Source organism: Rhineura floridana, chromosome 2, assembly GCF_030035675.1.
Source record: "Rhineura floridana isolate rRhiFlo1 chromosome 2, rRhiFlo1.hap2, whole genome shotgun sequence".
Taxonomy (NCBI): domain Eukaryota; kingdom Metazoa; phylum Chordata; class Lepidosauria; order Squamata; family Rhineuridae; genus Rhineura; species Rhineura floridana.
In genome coordinates, this window is record NC_084481.1 from 108,591,448 (window position 1) to 108,610,874 (window position 19,427).

The 19,427-nt window shown below is 41.7% G+C and overlaps 1 protein-coding gene across 1 annotated transcript in view; it reads right to left on the bottom strand.

Moving 5' to 3' along the window:
* Positions 1–399: 399 nt before the first annotated feature.
* The window catches only part of MUC6 (mucin 6, oligomeric mucus/gel-forming), a 96,574-nt gene continuing 77,546 nt past the window's right edge, over positions 400–19,427 (bottom strand). Inside the window, exons 27-32 of the mRNA XM_061612764.1 lie at positions 18,687–18,836; positions 9,388–9,450; positions 7,212–7,655; positions 6,894–6,969; positions 2,229–2,286; positions 400–522 (exon numbers count right to left, since the gene is read on the bottom strand). Of these exons, the coding sequence (XP_061468748.1) occupies positions 400–522; positions 2,229–2,286; positions 6,894–6,969; positions 7,212–7,655; positions 9,388–9,450; positions 18,687–18,836 (914 nt within the window). The remainder of the gene's footprint in view (positions 523–2,228; positions 2,287–6,893; positions 6,970–7,211; positions 7,656–9,387; positions 9,451–18,686; positions 18,837–19,427) is intronic.

The following is a 19,427-nucleotide window of genomic DNA, read 5'->3' on the forward strand; positions in this document are numbered from 1 at the left end:
GATGTGCCCAGCAGAGGGGAAAGGGCGAGCAAGAGAAGCAAAGCGAATGAGAAATTTGCTCATGCCTTATGACCGAGGCGCTTACCTGTAGAAGTTGGTGTTGGAACAGAAGCGGTGACTTTTGGCGGTGCTGTAACGCAAGAGAAAAAGAGCATTGGTCCCCATGAAGAAAGAGAGAGAAAGGCAGCAGACGGTGCTTCCATTTGTGTTTCAAAAGGGTTCCAGTTGAGCAAATGATTAACTGGTACCCAGCTGACGGAGTGGGGTGGCCTCCTCCTTTCTTTTTGTGGGCTGATCTCTCTGGGAGCTGGAGGTTGGAATCACCGTGCCCGTTGATGCTTTATGATAACGAAACGATGGCAAATGATGCGTAAGCAGCTGATGAGCGACCAAGAAGGCTTACCGCTGCTCGTTGTAATGGTTGTGGTCGTGGTGGTTGTGGTGGTTGCAGGACTGGACGTTTCTGTGGGGGTAGGGCGAGTCGTGGTAGTAGTTGTGGTGGTGGGAGTGGGTACTGTCGTGCTGGTGGAAGTGGAGGTGGGAGTTGTGGGCATGGTTGTGGTAGTGGGAAGAGTTTTAGTAGTCAAAGTGATGGGTGTGCTGGAGGTGTGGGGTGCTGTTGTAGTGGTCCGGGTGGGTGTGCTTAGTGTAGTGGGGTGGGTGGAAACAGTAGTGGGAATGGGTGTAGTCATGGGCGGCACGGGGTTGATATTGGGGGGTGGTCTTCGGCGTGCTGGTTGTTGCGGTCTGTGTACACACGGTAGTTCTGGACATTTTGGATGGAGAAGAGGTTATTATTGTTTTGGGTGTGTGGCTTATTGTTGAGATCTGTGTTGATGCAGTGGTTCTGGACAAGGGAGTAAACATTCCAGTGGGGTTGATTGGGGGTGTGAACAGAGGTGTGGCTACCGTTGTTTTATCTGTGTGGCTGGGGGGTCCTTTTGATGAAGTTGTGTTTGCTGCAAAGGATAAAGAAAGCCTATCACGGGATATGATCATCATAGGTTTAGTGGGACCCCGAGAAGGAGAATGTATAAACTCTCTCATGCCTTCTGTTCAAGGCGCTTACCTGTATTGTTAAGTGTTTGAACAGAAGTGGTGGTTGTAGTTGTGGGTGGCATAGGAATGGAGAGCGTGGGAATTATCTTGGGAGTGCTTGCGGTTGTTGACTGTGTTAACCCAGTTATTCTGGACATTGTGGACAGATTAGTGTTTGCTGTTGAGATAGTGGTTTGTGGAATTGTCTTGATTGTGGTTTTTGTTGTGTGAATTACAGTAGTTAATTATATTTTGGATATGCTTATGGAAGTTTGTGTGTCCTGAGAGTTTAATGTGGTTTTTTCTCTGTTGATTGTGCTTGTTGCTTTTGTAGGCATGGTGTCTGAAAGTGAAAATGTACATATTCATCATTGTGGGTATAGGTAGAAATTTTTAAGGTTTCGATATATGCCTGTTTTGTTACATGAGATAAATTGCTTTTTCATTGCATTATCTCTTGATAATACTGGTCAGCTTTTCTTGATGAAATGCTAACCTCACTTGTTTTTGAATATGCTCATGAAAGTGTAAATACTACAATTATTGAGTAGCGGTATAGGTTTGAAAAAGGATGATTACTATTTTGTTGTTGATGTTTCATAAACTCACTTTTTGTTTGTTCTTTCATTTTGCATTTTGATGATTGTGTGGTGGCATTCATTGTTATTACATTGTTTCAGTTTTTAATTTTTAATTTTTGCTTTGCTTTGTGAAAGGACTTAGTGGCCAAAAATTGTTTTCTTTGTTGTTGTTTTATTGTGTGATAGAGAACTAGCAGGCTTATTCTCAGCAAAGTTGTACCTCAACCTAATTTTTGTTTTAGGATTATTGTAAGGTTCATATAGTGTTTTTTGTGACTATTTATCATTCAATTAATTAATTAGGAATAGTTTTACAGAGCTTTATCAACTCTAAGGGATTGACATATAATTATATAAAATATTTGTTAAAATGCCAGTCAAATAAAAGAATAACACATTTTAAAATTTATCAAATATAAATAAAATCTGGTATTTGAAATGAATACACATAATAAACTTACATGTTAAAATTACATGTGTGGGTAGGCTTGCCTATACAGGTTTTTTTTAAAGCATGTTGAAAAAGAACAGTACAATGAAGATTCCTGCCTAATATTAGTGGGGAGGTAGTTTTACAGAACAGGTGCTGCCACTGTGAAGAGTTGATACCAGTACTGACCTGTTGTTGATACTCCAACTAGGGGTGCTGTACTTGGGCGAGGATGCTCTGCAAAGCAAAGGTGGGAAAATATGTTTAAGCACAGGAGTATGAACAATCCACACCTTTTATATTTTAATGGGTTATTAAAATACATGTGTAATTACTAACATTTATTTATTGTGCTGTAAATGGAATCTAAAGACATGAGGCCAGAAGTCTGAGTAATATATTGGCAAAAAGTTACTACTGATGGAATTCCATGAGGCAGGTTGGTTATTTAATTGTACAAACCCTCAATAGTGGCTCATCTGTTTAAATACCTTGTTGTTTGTCATGGCTAATTTCAGAAATCTATTGAAGTACAAGGTAACACCAACATGTTTTAAGATTTCTCTTTTCAGCTACAAAACGCTAAACAAATGTTATCCATTTATTGATTTTGATTTATTGTCACTTTTCTATAAACAGAGTTGTTGAGATGCAACACTGCATGTTACATGAATGAGACTTAGGGTTATGCGCACCTTCCTCTCCCTTCTTTCTTCTCTTGTGTGTTCCTTCCTCTTTCATGGCACACTACTTTTTTACTATTACATCGTGTAGTCCATGGAGCGCTCATGTAATCATTGCCTTTGCATATGTATGCCTATTTTTATTATGTAGACTTGTCTTTAAGAGGTTAAGATTTGCAAGTGAAAGCTTAATAATGTTGTTTTTCTCAGTTCTGAGCACCTGCAAGAAGTTAGCTTATCAGAGATTAGTTCAAGGAACGGTCAATGAGTACCCAACTTACACCCAGCTGTGTCTTATCTAGGAGGCTGATGGGGAGGGAAAGGACCATTTGATGTACAGTAGCCTTAAAGCTGGTCTACATAGCTGTAATGAGCTGCATGTGTTAAGGAACAGTAGCATACATACCAGTAGAGAGGGGCATGGACAGGTCAAGATGACCTGTTTACACTCTAGATAGGCTCTAATGAGCTGCACGTGTCAAGGAACTGTAGTGCATGTGCCAAGGAGAGGGTTGCATAGACAGGTCAAGCGGACCTGTGTACACCAGAACAGTGTTCCCTCACGTAGATAGGGTAATCCATCAAGTGCCTTGATATCCATAGATCAAGAGACTGTGATACTTCAAAGATAGCAACATAAACTCTATTAATCATAGAATGGCTTTGATGCTTAGGTTGATATAGCATAATTCAATCATGTACCCTGTCAAGATGTGATAAGCCCGCACAGCCAGCTCGGGGTTCAGACTTCAACGTCTCTGCGAGGGACCTTGACAGTCTGTTCCAGTGGGTAGGCATGCCTGTTATATACCCAATAAACTTTTCCTTTGTGAGTAAACTTTGAATCTGTCTCATTGATTCCTTGGTACCGACCCTAAATTGTGAAGCAGCCCAGGGCCCGGGCAATACACATCTGAACTGACAAACAGTAGTTTGCAATTCCACTCCAAATGAACTGACAACATAATCCTAGACATGTCTACTGAGAAGTAAGTTCTTACTCCATGGTAAGTGAGGTTAGGAGTTCAGCCTAATTCACTATATCATGTAAAGAAAATACAGATGGCAAGTGTGATTCTTGTGATTTTAATCCCTGCTGGATCTAACTGCAAGGTATGTCTTACTCTACTTTGGAAACAATGGCATGTGACAAGATGTTGGGACATACTGAATTAATATGGAGCCAAGCTTCTCCATCTAGATCACAGGATGGATAATTACAGGCATAGCCACCCAAGCTGTGCAGAATGGATGAGGACTGCATGTGTGGGATGTTTATTCACTTTCAAAATAGATCCAGCTATGAAAGCCTCATTTCCTCTTATAGATCTCACTTGCTGGATCACCCTAGCTGTTTTTTTCTGTTCTATATCACTGTTGGACTATACTGGGAAATGGACATTTTACTTTCAGTATACAGACTGTACATTATATACCTATAAATAATATGCTTTAAAATCTGGTATTCACCTGTTATGGGTGGTAGTGTAGTACTTGTTGGAGCTGTGGAAAAGACAAGAAGTGTGTATCGTAATGTGGAATATAAAATCAAAGGGACTCAGTTTTGAGAACACATATATTTCATACATGAATGATATTTCATACATTATTATTGTTGTTGTTAATAACAACAACAACAACAACAACAACATTTGTATCCCACCCTTCCAGTAGAAACCCAAGGGGGCAAACAAAAACACTAAAAACACTCTAAAACATCTTAAAAAACAGACTTTAAAATATATTAAAACAAAACATATTTAAAAAGATGTTAAAAACATCTTTTTAAAAACAACATCTTAAAAAGCAGCTCCAACACAGACACAAACTGGGATAAGATCTGTACTTAAAAGCCTTGTTGAAATAGGAAGGTCTTCATTAGGTGCCAAAAAGATAACAGAGATTGTGCCTGTCTAATACTTAAGGGTAGGGAATTCTAAAGGGTAGGTGCCACTACACTAAGGGTCCGCCTCCTATGTTGTGCGGAATGGACCTCCTGATAAGATGGTATTTGCAGGAGGCCCTCACCTGCAGAGCGCAGTGATCGACTGGATATATAAGGGGTAAGACAATCTTTCAGGCATTCTGGTCCCAAGCTGTATAGGGCTTTGTATATCAAAACTGGAACCTTGAACGTGGCCTGGTATACTTCCCTTTAGGGCTGTCTCAAAATCCCTGATTTGGTCAAAACAGTGTTCTGGGAAAGATTGATCCAGCTCTTCCCCACCTGCATATAACTTCAGTGGAGGGAAGTCAAGTGAATGCCTTCATGTTTATTGAACCCATATATTCTATTCAATCAAGCTGTGAATGTGAGTTGCAAGATTACAGCAAACTCTGTGTGTGTGTGGCCACACACAATCAATCCCTCTTATCAGGAAACTCTTGGAATTATAGCTCTTTGAGGGGATAGGGGTCTCCTAACAATTCTCAGCACCCTTAGACTACACTTCGCAAGATTCTTTCAGGACGCCATGACTGTTTAAAGTGATCTAATAGTGCTTTAAATGTATAGTGCAGATATGCCTGTGATTATGGAAGAAAAGGCTATCAGTGGCTACTACTCATGATGGATATGTACTGCTTCCAGTATCAAATATGGGATGAATACCAGCTGCTGAAGATCATGAGTGGAAGAGTGCTATTGTGCTACTGTCCTACTTGTAGGCTTCCATAAGGCAACTGGTTAGCCACCATGAATACAGAATGCTGGACTACAAAGGCCTTTGGTCTAAGGTTGCCAGGTTCAAGGCCTGAGACTGATCCTGTATCTTTAGGAGAAGAGAAAGTCAGCCAAGTGCAGGTGTTCTTGCAACCCTGTAATGGGAAAAACCACACGGTGGAATTCTCCCTTCACCCTGCACAACTTTTAAAGATACAAAAGACCTTTTGGAGGCTGGGCCTGGCAAAACCATTGTGGATGGAGAAGAAGTTATTGTTTTCGGTGTGTGGCTGGTGGGTCTTGTTGAGGAATGTGTTGAGACTGCAAAGAAAGCAAATGAAAGGTTGTGGCCAGCAGAGGGGAAAGGGCGACCAAGAGAAGGAGTGGGTGTGGGTGTGCTGACCTATGTATTATGTGCTGGCAACAGGTTTATAATGTTATTAAGGACAAAGAACAAGAAGGGAGAAGGGAACAGGGAACAGGGGTGGGAATGGGAAGGGTGAGATATAAATCAAATAATAAATAAACAGAATAAAAATAAATAAGTGAATAAGGGGTCAAATACTGGGTACAATAAGAAAAGAGAGACTGGAAGGACACAGCTGGAAGGAGTACTAAAGTCAGGATGGAAATACAAACAGTGGCCTTGGAATTGCATAACAAATAGTCAAGATGTACACAGCCCTGCCTCTTCTCCATGACTGCAAGAAGCAGAATAAATGTTGCAAAAAGGCAACTACATGCAGAATCACTTCATGTACAGAATTTATTCAGTGTGCAGCTTTTGACTTTTTCTTGACACAAAGATAACCCTGTATGGGTTTGGCTCTGTACTCAATAAGATCTGTGGACTATTCTGCCTATATGAATGTAATCCATTTCTGGTTTTTCTGTAAGTTAAATTCAGTGTTATATATTTTAAATATACATTTTAATATCTTATACTCACTTGTTGGTGATGGAGTAGTTGTGAAGTGGTGTCCTGATGAAAAGATAAATATATGAGTACAATCCAGAATTTTAAAATGATGTGTAAAATCACAGAGAGCCAGTGTGGTGTAGTGGTTAAGGTGTTAGACTACGACCTGGGAGATGAGGGTTCAAATCCCCACATAGCCATGAAGCTCACTGGGTGACCTTGGGCCAGTCACTGCCTCTCGGCCTCATGAAAGCCCTATTCATAGGGTTGCCATAAGTCGGAATCGACTTGAGGGCAGTACATCTACTCTCTATAAAATCAAAGGTCTGGACCATTTAGGAATACCACTATGCTTCATTTTGACTCTCTACATGCATATAACCTCAGTGGCAGGAGACTATATGGAACATATCATGTGTAGCAAAGACACATTTCCTGTTTCACCAAATAACACAAGTGAGCTGCAACAGTGCAGCAAATTGTAGCAAATGAAAGGATGTGCCCAGCAGAGGGGAAACGGCGACCAAGAGAAAGAGAGCCAATGAGAAACTCGCTCATGCCTTATGACCAAGGCTCTTACCTGTAGAAGTTGGTGTTGGAACAGAAGCAGTGACTTTCGGTGGTGCTGTAACGCAAGAGAAAAAGAACATTGGTCCCTGTGAGGAAAGAGAGAGAAAGGCAGCAGACGGTGCTTCCATTTGTGTTTCAAAACGGTGCCAGTTGAGCAAATGATTAACTGGTCCCCAGCTGACGCAGTGGGCTGGCCCCCTCCTTTCTTTTTGTGGGCTGATCTATCTGGGAGCTGGAGGTTGGAATCACCGTGCCCGTTGATGCTTTCTGATAACGAAATGATGGCAAATGATGCGTAAGCAGCTGATGAGCGACCAAGAAGGCTTACCGCTGCTCGTTGTGATGGTTGTGGTCACGGGGGTTGTGGTGGTTGGAGGACTGGACGTTTCTGTGGGGGTAGGGCGAGTCGTGGTAATAGTTGTGGTGGTGGGAGTGGGTACTGTCGTGCTGGTGGAAGTGGAGGTGGGAGTTGTGGGCACGGTTGTGGTAGTGGGAAGAGTTTTAGTAGTCAAAGTGATGGGTGTGCTGGAGGTGTGGGGTGCTGTTGTAGTGGTCGGGGTGGGTGTGCTGAGTGTAGTGGGGTGGGTGGAAACAGTAGTGGGAACAGGTGTAGTCGTGGGCGGTGCAGGGGTTGACATTGGGGGAGAGGTCTTCGGCGTGCTGGTTGTTGCAGTCCGCGGAGACACAGTAGTTCTGGAGATTGTGGATGGGGAAGAGGTTATTGTTGTTTTTGGCGTGTGGCTGGTGGGTCTTGTTGAGGAATGTGTTGAGACTGCAAAGAAAGCAAATGAAAGGATGTGCCCAGCAGAGGGGAAAGGGCGACCAAGAGAAGGAGTGGGTGTGGGTGTGCTGACCTATGTACTATGTGCTGGCAACAGGTTTATAATGTTATTAAGGACAAAGAACAAGAAGGGTGAAGGGAATAGGGGTGGGAATGGGAAGGGTGGGATATAAATCAAATAATAAATAAATAGAATAAAAAATAAATAAGTGAATAAGGGGCCAAATACTGGGTACAATAAGAAAAGAGAGACTGGAAGGACACAGCTGGAAGGAATACTAAAGTCAGGATGGAAATACAAACAGTGGCCTTGGAATTGCATAACAAATAGTCAAGATGTACACAGCCCTGCCTCTTCTCCATGACTGCAAGAAGCAGAATAAATGTTGCAAAAAGGCAACTACATGCAGAATCACTTCATGTACAGAATTTATTCAGTGTGCAGCTTTTGACTTTTTCTTGACACAAAGATAACCCTGCATGGGTTTGGCTCTGTACTCAATAAGATCTGTGGACTATTCTGCCTATATGAATGTAATCCATTTCTGGTTTTTCTGTAAGTTAAATTCAGTGTTATATATTTTAAATATACATTTTAATATCTTATACTCACTTGTTGTTGGTGATGGAGTAGTTGTGAAGTGTTGTCCTGATGAAAAGATAAATGTATGAGTACAATCCAGAATTTTAAAATGATGTGTAAAATCACAGAGAGCCAGTGTGGTGTAGTGGTTAAGGTGTTAGACTACGACCTGGGAGATGAGGGTTCAAATCCCCACATAGCCATGAAGCTCACTGGGTGACCTTGGGCCAGTCACTGCCTCTCGGCCTCATGAAAGCCCTATTCATAGGGTTGCCATAAGTCGGAATCGACTTGAGGGCAGTACATCTACTCTCTATAAAATCAAAGGTCTGGACCATTTAGGAATACCACTATGCTTCATTTTGATTCTCTACATGCATATAACCTCAGTGGCAGGAGACTATATGGAACATATCATGTGTAGCAAAGACACATTTCCTGTTTCACCAAATAACACAAGTGAGCTGCAACAGTGCAGCAAATTGTAGCCAAGTATATAGATATGGACTTGTATATATGTGGTTTTCTCACACAGAAGTGACATCTGTGTAGAAAAACCATTCAGTGTGAAGAGACTCTAATTTGTTGATGGCATTGTGATAATAACCACTGGTTTAATATCAGCTATATACTTTTGTTATAGATCATATGATTTGTTCCCATTTCTGTAATGAAAGTACAACTTTGCATATGAAAAAATACTCCAGAATTCCATGATTAAGGTAATTTAAGAAGTAAATTACTGTGGTATAGTGGTTAGAGTGTTAGACTAGTACCTGGGGGACCAGGGTACTCATATTCTCACTAATTATGATTTTACTACTTTCCATCAACCACTGTATACATGTACTTTCTAAATCACCTAAATGTTGGATTCTAGTGGATATGATACATTTATTAAAATTAAGAGCAATAAATGGACAAGAAAAGACAATTCAATAGCAGGGTTTAGGATCAAAAGAAGTCCTCTGGAAGTAAATGGAATGTTAAATAAGGCTGTAATCTTATGCATATTATGCAGATTAGGTAAAAAGTCCCAATGAAATCAGTAACCATGCATGGGATTGCACTATAAATGGCCCTTCTTAAAATGAGAACTGTTGTAAGTAGGGAATTTGAAAGCTGGCCTTTTCCCCTTACCACAAGGCACACAGGCTTTCTTCTTATGATCATAGTATTCATCTTGAGAACAGTTGTAACAGCCTAGAAGAAAAGAAGAAATATATTGTTCATTGTGTATACAGCAAAAGTTATAGGTAAACCCTAGTCTCAGAAAAAGGTTTGAAAAAGAATTCTTGTCATAAGTCTTGGAGAAACAACTATAGACCCACTCTTCCAACCATGAGCTTTCTGTTTTGCAGTGGTTCCGTTCCTTTCTCTCTGACAGGCATCAACAGGTAGCATTGGGAGATGAGGTTTCAGACCCTTGGCCCCTCACATGCGGAGTGCCACAGGGTTCTATCCTCTCTCCCATGCTATTTAACATCTATGTAAAGCCGCGGGGAGCTATCATCAGGAGTTTTGGGCTGCGATGTCATCAATATGCAGATGACACGCAGCTCTATCTCTCCTTTAAATCTTCAGCAGAGATGGCTGTGGAGACCTTGTCCAAGTGCCTGGAATCCGTGAGTGGATGGATGGGAAGGAACAGACTGAAGCTCAATCCTGATAAGACCGAGGTGCTACTTGTGGGTGACAGGGGGAGGTTGGGTGCTGTTGACCTACAGTTTAATGGGGTGAGTTTACCCCTGAAAGATCAGGTCCGCAGCCTCGGGGTGGTTCTTGATTCCAAGCTGTCCATGGAGGCTCAGATTTCGGCAGTGAGCCGGGCAGCTTGGTACCAATTACATCTCATACGGAGGCTGCAACCCTACCTCCCTATTCATCAGCTCCCACTGGTGGTACACGCCCTGGTCACCTCTCGATTAGACTACTGCAATGCGCTCTATGTGGGGTTACCCTTGAAAACAGTCCAGAAACTACAACTGGTGCAGAATGCGATGGCTCGGTTGCTTACAAACAGCCGCCGCCGTGATCACATCACGCCAGTATTATTTCACCTACATTGGCTGCCAGTTGTTTTCCGGGCCCAATTCAAGGTGTTGGTATTAACCTTTAAATCCCTATACGGTCTCGGCCCAGTTTATCTGAAGGAGCGCCTCCAGTACCACAAATTAAGCCGCCCAACCAGATCAGCCACACAGGGCCTTCTCTCAGTCCCACCAACGAAAACAGCTAGGTTGGTAGGGACTAGAGAGAGGGCATTTTCAGTGGCGGCCCCCACTCTCTGGAACTCCCTCCCATTTGATCTTCGCCATGCCCCTTCCCTGGATATATTTCGCCGGGCATTAAAAACTTGGCTTTTTGGACAGGCCTTCAGGAATTCCGGGGAGGGCTAACTTTTTTGGGATATTTTATTATCTATTGATCGCCCTAACTGATTTCATGCTGCTGTGATTAATGATCGTTCTGATTTTATTGTATTTTATCTGTATTGTATTGTAATTTACTGAATTTTAGTTTGTACGTCGCCTACAGTGGCTTCGGCCAGATAGGCGACACAAAAATTAAATTTATTATTATTATTATTATTACAAATCAGTTTGTGAAAGGTTTACAAAAGGTTTCAAAGCTTCTTGCCTACTTATTACTACCTTCCTATCAGTATTCTCGTGGGACACGGTCTTTATAATACAACCCTTGCAAATTAATGTTTCCAAAAAGTATTGCACAGGTTACATATTTATGTTCACCTATGTGTTTTCATATAGATATTAGTGGCAGGGTGTCAGACTGAAATGGAACAGAAAGCTAGGCTAAAACTTTAATTTTCTTCAACTCTAAACAGATTCTGAATCACTTTTTTGAGTCAGTCTAATGGTTCATAATTAGGGTTTGACTTAAAACAATGATGCAGAACGACATTGCTGGCCAATCATGCTATGCTTGAGGGTTTGGTCAGGCTTCAGAGAAGTTGCATCTGTGGCTAGTAGTTAGATGGGTACGGATGAAGGGTCCAGGGGAACTAGCTGAGCATTACAGCATGGTAAGTAGCTCCAAGAAATCAGGGATTAGACAAATTAAGCTCATTCATTTTCTCTAACTCAGTTTGTAACTCAGCATTGTAATGTGAACAGTGTTTAATTTTTTCACATGAACTGAAACGCAGTCTGTGCCAATATTAGTGGCCTGAACAGAAACAAATGGAAACATGGCTGCACTTGAATTGCAACTGAGCAGCAATGAATATAGTGATTTGACACTTCATTTTACGACAGTGGGTGGGTGCCCTGCATTGTACTGCAGAGTACATGTGAGGCTACATTTGTATTTATATCCCCATTTTATATTCACTTTTGGGCAAGGGGGTCATTTGATTTTGATGTGGTTTAATATTTGTATTCTGTTTTTCCAGGAACAGAGTTGAGCTCAAAGTGGTTCACAACAGTAACAAAGAATTTAAAAAATGACAAAACACAGTTCCATCAATACAATAATATATTCAAAAACACCACACATGGACACATGCACGCACGCACGCACACACACAGAGTAGCATATCAATAAAGCAAAAGTAAACATAAACTATTAATGGAGTTTGATACCAACTCATAGTAAAACAAAAATAATCGATCAAAAGTGACTGCTAAGCACCATCTCCAGGCCCAGCTGACATGACCCCCTTGGAAGCAGCTTCATCACCTGCTGTAGCAGCACGGTCTTGGGCACCAGTTTATTTCATAGTTTCAGCCACAAGAGAGGCAGAGCTCAGCTCACTCAGCCCTGGATGGAACATACACTCCCTTGCAAACAGCAGCATAGCCCCCTAATCTCACTCTAGAGCTGGGGCCCAGAGGGAAATCAAAAGGCCTTTTCTCTTCAGAACACTTGCCTAGAGACACCAAGGTAGCAAAGCCTCTCTCCCTCAAACATGACTGATACAGCCGAGACTAGTAGTCCACAAGATTACTTCAACTTCACAGCCCCTCCTCTTTCAGGAAGCCCATTAATCAGAGGCATTGGAAGAACATGATCCAGGAGACCATACCTCTGAGTCTTTTATCAGTGCCTCAGGTCTCAGCCAGCAACCAGCAACTCAGGTTTCTACCTAGGGTTGCCAGGTCTCTGGTTTTTGCCCAGAGACTCTGGATTTTGCCCAGAGACTCTGGATTTTTGGGGTCCTCTCTGGGTCTCTGGGTGAGTCACTTCAATCTTCGGACTCTCAGCTTTCATTTTTTTTAAAAATTAAGTTTCTAGGTCATCTGGTTCAAGAGATATACACCAAAGTATCAGCCGCCCCCCACAACTTAAATGAGCTCGTAGTTGGATGCTCTAACCCCGCCCTTTCACATTTGTAGCCAATAAGTTAAGTCAGGGTTGTGATTGACAAGGGATTTGTTGACCCGCTGGCAATAGCTAGAACCCATTGCAAGGCCAGAAAATAGTTGTCTTTTCCTGGTATATAACCTTCAGCAGTAGCAAAAGTCCATTTCTCTGAATGTGTAGGTCAGGAGATATGGAACAAATAGAATCACAGCAGGATCTTGGTAGGCAATTGTTTACGGTAAACAATTTCAATTATGATTATAATAAAAGTGTACATGCAGGGTTTTTTAAATTACTTGCAAAAATAGCATATTATACATTTTATCTTTCAAATAATTTATGAACAGAAATTTAAAAGAAGTGTACACGCAACTTTTAAATTTTCCTGGGTTGTTGAACAGGGCAGTCTATTTCTCTAATTCATAGCCTGTTTTGAAAACCTTCCCAATATGCTTTAATCCTATACTCGCTTTTCTGGAATTAAAGCTGCAATGCTAATCCCGCATACCATGAGTAAACCCCACTGAATTCAATAGGACTTAGTTTTGAGTTGACATGGCTAGGATTGAGCTATAAATCAGTGGAACTTTTGAGGGAACATAGGAAAGGTTTGTGTTTGTATTGTAAATTCCCCCCTCCAATCTTATTTTTTAAAGCAATACTTAGGCAGGGTATATCTAGGTCACTGCTTGTATTTTGTAGGAAACTAATACTGAATTATTTATTTTTAAAAAAGTTCTGCAATGACCCACTGGTTTTGACAATAAATTATTACATGGGGTGTATGTATTTTTACATCTTCAATGTCTGTGTATATGGAATCTTTCTAACAACCCTGTGAGGCAGGGTTGGAAACCAAGGCAGCTCACAACAAGAAATAAATCCAGTAACCATAAAACAAGTATGAAACAGCTGCAAAACAGCTTAAAGTGGCATGATTTTGAATTTTGGGTTGGGTGAGTGAAGTTCCTTATCACTTGAATTGAACTGAATTGAATTGAAACTTTACAAACTGGAACTCAGGGCGTCTTACAAATAAAACTACATGTAGTTAAAAACATAGAAAAACATACAATTAAAATACAATTAAACTATGCACAATCTTAAAACCGTAAAAGGCACTTAAAAATCTAAAAACAATTTAAAATAATACAGATAATAATATAATACAATAAAACAACCCTTGTAAAGCCCAATCCTAAACACCTTCTATCCCAAAAGCCTGTTGGAATAAAAAAGTCTTTACTTGCCGATGGAAGGATGGCAAGGAGAGGGCCATTCGTGCCTCCCTAGGAAGGGAGTTCCAGAACCTAGAAGCAGCCACCGAGAAGGCCCTATCTCGCGTCCCCACCAATCGCACTTGCGATGGTGTTGGGACTGAGAGAAGGGCCTCTCCTGAAGATCTCAGGGGCTGGGCAGGCTCGTATAGGGAGATACGGTCTGACAAATAGCCTGGACCTGGGCCGTACAGGGCTTTAAAGGTCAAAACCAGCACTTTGAATTGTGACCGGAAACAAACTGGCAGCCAGTGGAGCTGTTGTAACAAGGGAGTTGTATGGTCCCTGTAACCAGCCCCTGTTAATACTCTGGCTGCAGCTCTTTGTACCAGTTTAAGTTTCCGAACAGTCTTCAAAGGCAGCCCCACGTAGAGCGTGTTACAGTAGTCTAAATGGGATGTAACTAAGGCATGCATCACCATAGTCAAATCAGGCATTTCCAGGAACGGGCGCAGCTGGCGCACTAGTCTTAAATGGGCAAAGGCACTCCTGGCCACGGCCAAGACCTGGGCCTCCAAGTTCAGAGCTGAGTCCAGGAGCACACCCAAACTGCGAACCTGTGTCTTCAGGGGGAGTGTAACCCCATCCAGCACAGGCTGAATCCCTATTCCCTGATCTGCCCTTCGACTGACCAGGAGCACCTCTATCTTGTCTGAATTTAATTTCAATTTGTTTGCCCTCATCCAGTCCATCACTGATGCCAGGCACTGCTTCAGGACCAGGACAGGTTCTTTGGCTTTAGGTGGAAAGGAGAAATAGAGTTGGGTGTCATCCGCATACTGATGGCACCGAACCCCAAACCCCCAGTCAACCTCTCCCAGCGGTTTCATATAGATGTTAAATAACATGGGGGACAAAACTGAACCCTGAGGGACCCCATAGGTCAATGGCCAAGGAGTTGAACAGGAGTCCCCCAGCACCACCTTCTGAGTTTGTCCCTCCAGAAAGGAATGGAGCCATCATAACACGGTGCCCCCAAGTCCCATCCCAGCAAGGTGTTGCAAAAGGATACCATGGTCGATGGTATCGAAAGCCACTGAGAGGTCCAGTAGAACTTACAGGGACACACTCCCCCTGTCCAGCGCTCTGCGAAGGTCATCCACAAAGGCGACCAAAGCTGTCTCTGTCCTGTAACCAGGCCTGAAACTAGACTGAAATGGATCCAGATAATCCGTTTCATCCAAGAATCTCTGGAGCTGGGCGGCCACCACACGCTGTATTACCTTGCCCAAAAATGGAATGTTGGACTTGAGGTTGCAGTCCTGTCTACGCTTCCCTGATCAGCCCCATTGAATACATTGGGACTCGCTGCTGAGTAAACATGCATAGGATTGCACTATAATTATATTTACAGGCTGTGTAAATAATAAACATCCTTGACAGTCATGCTGATATAAATATTTCTTCATACTATGTCCTGATAAGTATCTGATTTCAACTACGGTTGTACATTATTATTTCCTCTACATTTTAAGTGTGCCCTTCTTCCTTGGGGTGGTAATGGTCCCCCTCTGTTGTTTTCACTCTGAGGAGCAAATTAGGCTGAGAGATGGTGAGTAGTCCATGGTCACTCAGTGAACTTTGTAGCTGATTTACATTTTAAAAAGTTAATTAAAATGATTTACATGCAGGCAAAGTTTATTAAGTAGATTCACACAATACATTTAAAGCACATCCAACTTGCATTTAAAGTGCATGACTTCCCGTAAAGAATCCTGGGAAGTGTAGTATATTTACTTATTTATTTATTTATTAGATTTATATTGCACCCTTTCTCCCAGTTGGAGCCCAGGACAGCAAACAAAAGCAGAAGTTTCTCCCTCACAGTTATAATTCTTATGATTCTGCGGTGGGATTCATTTGCTTCAAATGTGTGTTGAATGTGCTTTAAATGAATGGTATAGATCTGCCCTAGGTGTGCTGTACATTCATTGGTGAATTGAAAATAATATTTTTAGACAGGGGAAGGGCTATAGCTCAGTGATAGGGCACATGGTTTGCATGCAAAGGCCCAAAATCCAATCTCTGGAAAAGACTATTGCCTGGAATCCCAGAGAGCCAATGCTAGTCCATGTCATTAGTACTGAGCTAGATGGTGCCAAAATGCCTGACTCTATATAAGGCAGATTCCTTTGTTCCTAAAAGAGGAAAGAGACTCAAGGGCCACAGTAAATTTGAAAATTATTTATGTATTTTATTTACAACATTTATATACCACTTTATTGTAAAAAAAACGGTCAAAGCGCTTTACAGAAGGAATTAAAACAATGAAATTATTGGTAAAAACAGTGAAAGACAGGTATTTAAAAACATTCAAAATAATAAAACCAACAATGAGTTAAAACAGATAAGAATGTAATAGCTTCTACATGCCTGGGTAGGCTTGCCTAAACAAAAATGTTTTTAGCAGGTGCCAAAGAGAGTACAATGAATGTCAGTAGACAGGGAGTTCCAAAGTGTAGGTGCTGCCACACTAAAGGATCAATTTCTTACAAGAGCAGAACAAGCACTATATGGAACCCATGACATGGAAAATAGTCCCTAATCTTGGCCTGGTAGCAAATCAGCAACCAATGCAGATTTCAGAACTGAGGTATTATGTGCTGATAGGGTCTCGCTCATGTCAGCAATCATGCCACAGCATTCTGCACTAATTACAGCTCCCAAGACAATTTGTGTTGCATGGGGATTTCTGTGACCTTGGCTGACTGGCTGCCAGGATTTTTTTAGTTTTGGTCAGGAAACCTGATTGGTTGTGGGATGCTGAGTTTTCTGCCTTACTCACAGGAATCTTTTTGTGGTTGGTATACTATTGCATTTAGGAAATAATCACTGCTTTTTTTCTTTTTCTATTTGCATTTCATTTACCTCTGGCATCACTCCCTTACATCCATAGTAGCAACAACAGTGGTTCCATGCACTCAGCTCAACCCCCTTAAACCCACTAATGATGCACCTTGTTGGTTGCATGATGGTTTGTTTCTTGCCCAATAGTGGTAAAAGAAAATTCACATACTGAGAAGTGTGTCTTAAATTGCAGTTGTTCCCAAGCTACTGCCCGTGAAGGTAGACCAAACCATGTGTGTTTTCTTTCTGTCAGTTATTACTCATTGGAATTAGGTTGGCTGTCAAAGTGAGTTTATAGCAGCCCAAGGGGTAGGCAGAAAAGGGTAGAGAATCTTCTTAACTCTTACTCATTTCTCAAACCTCTCTCTGCAGTGAAGGGTCAAGTCTCTAAAGAAGTTTGGAGCAACCATGTTAAAAGGCAGGGGCATGGCATTCCAGGCAGGGGATTGTCAACCTTGATTTGATATGGATATCTTTGCAGAGGATCTCTAGTCAAGACTTAATAACAGCACAGTCCTAACCATATCTACTCAAAGGTCCTGTTGAGTTCTATGGAGCTTAGTCTCTTAGTAAGTATGCTTAGAATTGCATCCTTCAGGGGCATCCATCTTTACTCCTGAGTGCTCCCATCTAACATCTCCACATCAATAGGCTACCCTTTACCTACAATGGCTTTTTGGTGACTGGCCTGGCCTGAGGGCACCTAAACCCTTCTTTCCAGTCAAGTAGGATAGATTAAATGTTCCCTACCCAGGGTCCCTAAGCAGGTGAGATGTTTCCGTCACTTCAGTTGGACCTGGAAACATCCTCATTTACCTAAGATTTCTATCTTTATTTCCAATAGGAGTTTTTTTTTTGTTTGAATGGTATGCTCCAAGTGACTGTGGTTGCTGCTTTATGTATCATGATTAATGACATCACTAGAGGTCGCCCCTGTGACATCACTGGGGGGCCGCCCTGTGACATCACTAGGGGCCGCCCCTGACATCTCAAGGTTTGGGATGCTTCTGACCTGGCATCCCTACTATGCACTGTGCACAGTTGTGATTTATTACTTTATCTAATTGCTCTATGAAGTGGGGGTCAGCAGGCCCCAAAGATTTCCCCAGCCAATCAAGCTGTTGCAGTCATGGCAGCAAGCAATGCTAAGCAGATCAAAGGCTTGGGGAGCCCTTTATCTCAATACAACAGTAAAGGGAGCCTCCTGGACACAGTCACATTTGAATAATCTGTCTTGACACTCAAGAAGTGGGATGGCATATGCCAAATGGGGCCCCTTTGACATCCATTTTTATCTCAATAGAGCATCTCTGGAAAAGAAATTATGAAGATTTTTTTTGCTTTTGGAACAGACTTCCTCCCCCTCACACACAAAAATAAAAAACCCAGCAGCAGAGCTGACAAATGTGGGAAATGGCTATTGAGTTCTTGTTCCTCCTTTTGTTATTTGGGTGCTACCTGGTCTCTTTGAAGAGGGTTGGGCCTTCAGTGCCCTTGGCTGAATCTTTCTCCCCATATAGTTTTTGACAGCCATATTTTTGTCCAAGCCAATGCTGACTCTGCTTTTGGACAAATAGCTGGCATGAATGCACTTTGTCATTTACATCAAGCATGGCATAGAACAGAGGTGAAGAATGAAACAAATATTTAAATGCATTTAGTGTTAAATCATGAGGAACTTTGGCATGCACAGTGAGATGAAAATTGGGATACAAAATTAGTACTTTTGGTAAAAAAGGAAAGGAAGAAAAGAAAGAAGACTGTGGCCAGCAGTAATTGGAAGGAGAACTTACAGAGTCTTAAGAATGCTGAACTGGTAACTAAAGTTATCTATAAATCATTGTATGACTGAGAATGGTAATAACAAATGTAATCTGCTGGCAGGCAAAGACAGCTGCAAAGAAACTAGACTGGTAGTTTTTTGTGCAACACAATTGCTATATCGTTGGCAAACACAGTTTCTATTTTGAAAGAATAAAAAACCCCTACCTTCTATGTTGACCTGTGTGTAGTTTAGTAGCTGGAACGGACATTTACAAGGACGATAATGCCAGGTGCAATTCAGTTCATTAACATAGTTATAATAGGTGCCATCCATGCCATTCTTCTTATGGCTGTTGAAGTAGTCACAGTAGACGGCTAAAATGGGTGAAAAAGTGATTGGTATTAAATCTATTAAATTACATTTTGTAAAGAAAAAATAACATGTTGGAGAAGCATTGTTTTTCTTTCCCCTATGGCAAACTCATTTAAAGATGGAAGCATCTAATGAAAGATCTTCGTTATTTGTTTCTTATGTTATACTTGATTACATTCTTGAAGGTTGAGGGTGCATCTCACCTATTCACACTCTGGCTCAGCTGGAACATAATATGAACATGCACGAGTGCAGGCTTCTGAAGAGATCACCTCTTCTGGTCTTGCAGCTATGAGGTCAGCCATGGTTTGGCTTAGCATGTTGTCTGAATCCAGGTTTGTGGTTTGTGTTCTCCAGACAAACCATGAGTTGTAAACCATGAACAAAAACCTTTGGTTACAACGTGGTTTGTCTGGACTGAGGCAAACCATGGGCCTAGATATGGATGACATGCTAAACCAAACCATGGCCTACCTCACAGCAGCAAGAGGACTGGAGGAAGGCCTAAACAGCTGCAAACTCCTCCCCAGAAACTTATGTGTTCATGTTAATCCATAGTCTGGTTTAGCATTATGTCACTGAATTGCTATTAT